Source organism: Teleopsis dalmanni, chromosome X (genome assembly GCF_002237135.1).
Source record: "Teleopsis dalmanni isolate 2A chromosome X, ASM223713v2, whole genome shotgun sequence".
NCBI lineage: Eukaryota > Metazoa > Arthropoda > Insecta > Diptera > Diopsidae > Teleopsis > Teleopsis dalmanni.
In genome coordinates this window covers 9,111,566-9,117,472 of record NC_051848.1, presented here as the reverse complement: position 1 = coordinate 9,117,472, position 5,907 = coordinate 9,111,566, and the positions used below count along the sequence as shown (strand labels likewise).

General features: G+C 29.2%; 1 protein-coding gene across 1 annotated transcript in view; it reads left to right on the top strand.

Moving 5' to 3' along the window:
- The first annotated feature begins 3,571 nt into the window (after positions 1 to 3,571).
- LOC119687532 (cadherin-related tumor suppressor) overlaps positions 3,572 to 5,907 on the top strand; it is a 77,213-nt gene continuing 74,877 nt past the window's right edge. The window contains exon 1 of the mRNA XM_038101872.1: positions 3,572 to 3,739. Within this exon, the coding sequence (XP_037957800.1) occupies positions 3,572 to 3,739 (168 nt within the window). The remainder of the gene's footprint in view (positions 3,740 to 5,907) is intronic.

The window sequence follows — 5,907 nt, the reverse complement described above, 5'->3', positions numbered from 1 at the left end:
ATAAGACCTTAAAACGATATTTTACGAATCCAATTGGAAACAACACCTGTTTAGCGCACTTTGCCAGTGTGACCAAATACTTAAGTACTAAACCATGAAGACAAGTACTAGGCTTTAACGATTCTTTAACTGCTGCTCTTCAACTTCTTCGATCTACGATTTTCGCTGTATTATTGTGGTTGGTCTAGGCAAAATATCAAATAAAATTATGTCCTTTTTAAGTACGACGTTTGGCCATGGTGACTGGCACAAGACACTCAATATAAATGAAGTCGCAAATGTGCATAACAAATTAAAAATTTCCAAAAAATAAAATAAGACAGAGTTCTAAAAAATATAAGAAAGACATACAATTCAGACTCTGCCTGGCTCTGCATGGCACTTCTAAGTCTGCAAGATGGCGTTGCTATAGCCGTTTAGTAGATTCTTCTTAGTGTGGTATTCTTTTTTATTTTTTTTTTTTTCTGTTTGTCGACTATTTTGAAGTGGTAAACATCTTTATTTTTACCATAAAGCGAAATGCCATTCACACCTGAAATAAGGTACTAAATTTATTTATTTATTTTAAAAGAATTTGTTCTCCCTACAATTCCTTTTCCTTTTCTTCTTGTTTTCCTTTTTCCTTAGTACAGCTTCTTTTAGCTTTTTTAGCTTTTTTCGTTTACTTCTTACCAACCAAACAGAAATGGTAAATGTGTGGTTTTTACGTGCCTATCTGAAGGCAACTCCATAAAAACTAACAATAGCAACAACAAGTGTCTTCATCTTCCACTTTTTCAACTCTGCCAACACTTCAGATATGTACGACGAGCAAAAAAAAAAAAAAAACACATATGACAGAAAAGGAGAAGTGTAAAGAGTACGCGCGAAATGCAAACATGGCGTAAAGAATGGCTCAAGTGTTTGTGTCCTTGAAGCAAATTGTTGTCGTCATAATTTTCGTATGAATGTGATTTTTTTTTCTTCCTTTCTTTCACTGTTTTTTTTGTTTTTTTTTTTGGTTTATTTTGATTGGTACGAGTATGTGTAGATATAGAAATATTGCACTGCAAACATTTTTGAAACAAACGAAATTTTTAAGAGAATATATTGCATATGTACATAACATATATTGTAGTAAGTAGAGGCCTTTTTGAATTGGACTCCTTTTTTTTAGGTACCTTTTTCATATATTTTTATTCAAATAGTAATTTGTCTCACGTACTTTACTTAAGCGTGTGAATAGGCTTACAACAATCTGAATGAAGAAAAGCAATTATGAAATAATAATCACACAGATCGCATTTATAATAAAAATTATATTAGAAAATTGAAGTTAAATTTAAGTAAAAAATCATACACCCAAAATTCAACACCATATTACCTATAGACGTTGGTAAGACAGGATCGAAAGGGATTAAAAGACACTGAAACCGGCAGATTTTATACAGTGCAATATGTAGTAGAGAGAGAAAACGTATACCATGTGCTAGAGGAGTGCCCGGTACTGATGCACAAGCGGAAGAAACACCTACAACATAGGGATTGAAGACTAGGAAAAATACGCCCCATACTGTCTTACATTAAAGAAATCGGAATTAAATAAACACTTTAATCCAACTAAGTGGTACAATAGATCTTTTAGGTCGCAGTGTACTATCTCTTTCTCTTTCTCATAATAATAATAATAAATAATAATAATATGAAACATTTGACTTACTCATCCGTTTGTAATAATCAAGTAACTCACACCGAGTATACATAAAACCAATGCATATAGTCATATGAATAGTAAAACTAAGCTTTGATATATTCGCTTTTTAACAAATTTAGTTGATAACATTCAATATTTGAAATTTTGTTTAATTTAATTAATTAACTAAATTAATTTCTTTAAATTTTTTTACTCTAATTAAACTATTCTTGTATTTTCTTTAGTATTATAAATGAAAAAGATATTATTATGAGACCTGTCGTGTGTGCCTGAATTAAAAATATTATTCTAACCCAAACAGAGACTAAAACTTGTTTATTACCATTTTTGTCAGCCACTAAGATATAAAATCTTGCACTAATATCTATCCGTCATTATATATATAAATCATCACAAGTATACAGCTAAATTTAATCATCATGAAACCTAAACTTTATTTCTATTAACTCATTAGTGTAATTAGGTTAAAATAAATTCCCTAATTATGGTGATCTTTTAATATCAGATTCCTCGCTAGATACCCCAATATATAAAACTTTATTAGATATTTGAGGAATACTTAAACTATTTAAAAAGAATGCTCAAACTGTACCAAACCGTACAATTTGATTCTGAATAAGAATCAAAAAACAATCAATAGATTCTAATCTTAAGGCGAGGAAAAAGGAAGAAGACAACAATGAATTTGTTTAAAATGAAAAGGAATCTATAAAAAATAAGTATATAATTAAGATTAAAAAATTATAAAGATGATACTACGAACGATCGATAATATATTATTGTCAATGTAAAATAGAATGTAAATTATAACATGTAAAAATGTTATAATGATAATTATAATTATGATAAAGATTTTAATGACCATGATGATAATTATGGTGATAATGATAGTTTTGATAATCATGGTTATGATGATGATTGTTTTGACGCAAGTTATGATAATGCAGGTTATGATGATGATAATTATAATCATGACAGTTAAGCATTATAAAAAAATGCTATATTTTAATTCCATTATAATTATTATAATATTATATATTTTTTGAAAATTTTTCCATATTTTTTCTTAAACTTTCACTCATTTAAAAAAAATCGGTATGACGCCGCTAAGTCATATATTTTTCTAAAGCCGTGGTTACTTTGAATTAAAGAAACTCCAGCTTAGAATATATATCCTATATAAGGGTACTATTTCGTCTGTTTTAGAATCGTTCGTATTATAGAAGTAAGCATCACATTTCTGTTTAATCAGCAATATATTACAGTCTTTGACAGAGAAGATGATAATTAACTTTTGCTAGTTGACTCTCTTAATATCCCAACTATTGGCTGCTTCATTCACACTACCTTCAACTGCACAGCAATTCTATTCCAATATATATGTAACTCCTTCTCACCAACGCAAAATAGATTAAATTCAAGCTTCTGCACTCTTCTAGCCCTAAAACATTGTGAAATCTTACTCACTTCTAGTTACTAATTTTCGCATTTATCACTTATTTTATTTTACTATAATTTCATATTTTTCTTTTCTTGTCTGTATTTTTAGCAAATTGTTTACGCTATTTATGATTTAATTTTTTCCCTTTATTTTTTTCTTTTTTTTTTTGTTTTTGTTGCCTTTTTATACAACTCTTAAGCTTCTGTCATATGAAGTTGTAAACATTTTATTTAAGTATCCTTCGTTCGCTCAAGTGACAATGAAATACTTTGTTGTCTCTTAAAATTTTCTAAAAAGACTTTTATGGCTAAGTAAACTTGATATCTTTATAAGTCTGGAATAGCACCAGAACATGGCTAAATTAATATTTTCAGCTAAGAGGTGCAATATTTTTATAATTATTACGCATGCTTTTGAAAAAAGATAACAAGAAAATTATGTTTAATTGTGGAATATTTGCCAGCAGCAGCGGCAGCGGCAGCTGGAAAGAGATACGTACCGGTGATCTTCTGCTGGGGACTGAGGCAATAAAACGATGCAAACGTGTGTCGTTTAATGTTAAAAAATGCTCGGAACAAATTATTGAGTTTGACTTAAAGGAAAGGGTACGCCATTCAATGCGATTCTTTAATGAATTTCGAACTTGTATTCGCAAGTTGCTTTTTAAATAATTTAATTTTATTTTTGTTGTAATGAAAATCCATGTTATTTAATGAGATTAGAATTATTTTATGTGAACAGGAAATGAACAAATTTTATATTTTAGTTATCCATTTTGCACTATATTTCTTCAGATCGTGGATATCTGGTGACCATTACTCGAAATGAAGGATAAAATTGCTTAGTCAAATTGAATTTAAAGAGCAGTCCGTTGTCTAACTACTTGAGGCTTGAGATCAACTCACACAAAAACGCTATACCTTTTACTTAATCGTTTTCCTGTTAATTGAACAGTCATCGGAATAGATTATCTTGAAAAAGTCAGACAATCCAGACGCATTTTCTCAGTAATAGATCAGTAATAAAATTTTTGTAATAAGTACTACTTGTTTGTTTAGAAAACTTTATACCAAAAGAAGACAAATTATAAATAACTCTTCTAAATTTTACGAGTAATATTAGAAAGACATGAGCTGTATTACAATACCGGATTAAATATTGCTTTCAACTGTATAGCAATACTAGATTTGGAAATTTATCGAAAATAAACAACACACCTGTAGTTTAACACAGAATACTAAAGTTTAGAAATCTTTTTTAATTGAAAATGGTAACTCTCAAAGTTGAAATGTTTTTATACAGACACATGTCAGAAAATAATATTAAATTCTTATCAGTTAGTTAGGTATTATTCGAACTATTGCAACCTCCATATGTTCTATCACATGGACCTGCCTGGCACATATAAGCAGGACACTTAATAGTCACAAAAATATGATCAGTTGCCTTGCTTAGAGCGAGAACTTATATAACCAGTGTTGTTAAAAAAAGTAGATAATGGTAAAGTATCTTCTCAAACAAAGATTTTGTTGAAGTGAGTAAAATTTTTCAACAAAGCTGCGTATGCAATATCATTTGTTGACCATAATCAATTACGCATCGTTTCGGAGTACACATATTAAGAGTCGTAAAAGTGGAGAACAATAATTAGAATATATAATAATATGGAAAATAAATGATCAAACATAATTTTCTATTCATTCTTGTGTTTCATTGAACTGCAGTTTAAGAGTACTAAGAACAACTTCCAAGCTACCCAATAATTATGGCCGCAGCATAACTTAAATGTTTCTCATCTAAAACTTCAGCACCATGCCTAAGCGAAATCATTTACCAAGTGTTTTATTATTAATAATTTTTAAGCTGAAACCTGTCTCCTAGGAAAAGAAACAATCTTAATTAAAATAGCAGGAAAGCTACAAAAATACAAAAACAAAAAAATACAAAAATACAAAAATACAAAAATAACAGCAATAAGACGAAATCAACTGAAAAAAGACCAGGACCAAAAAATCTGAAACTAAAAGATTAAAGTTGAGTAGGAAAAATATAGTGTGGTAGGGAAGGAAGGAAGGTTGAGGAAGAAGTAAAAACCATTGTAGAAACGCAATAATTTTTCAAAAGTGACATTTTGACAGATGAGCAAACAAAACCAACAAATCTCAGCCAACACAACAAATTCAATGACTATGAATATTTCAAGTGAAAGACCATGCAAATAATGCCTCAGAGAAGACGCATCTATGCTGACTGCTGTGCAAATATGCGCAGGGACTCGAGCGCGCCGCATACTTAAAATGATAAAGCGATACGAACTGCAGTGATACAAAAACATTAACAAAAATAAGTAAATAAATAAATAAATAAAATAAAAATATTTTAAGTAAACAAAAACAACGATCCTTAAATATATACGATATACACAGATATATTCATAAATGTATTGAGTTTAGATTTAAATCAGCAGAAAATATAATTTAAGTATCAGAAATAGTTACTGCACTTCCTTTTTCTTTTGTTTTTTTGTTGTTGTGGAATTATTATTTTTAATTTTTTATTTCTTATTTCTTATATATATTTTTATATTTTTTAAAATAAAAAAGCAAACAACATTGCTATAACCAATTGCTTTTATTAAATTCCTGCATTTGTTGCTTACTAGGATTTTGCATTAAAGCAGCCATACAGCCATACAGCCATGCAGCATCACATATATAGTTTATGTACCAAGTTCTGTGCTCATTCATCATTTGCAGTTATTTTTCAATATATT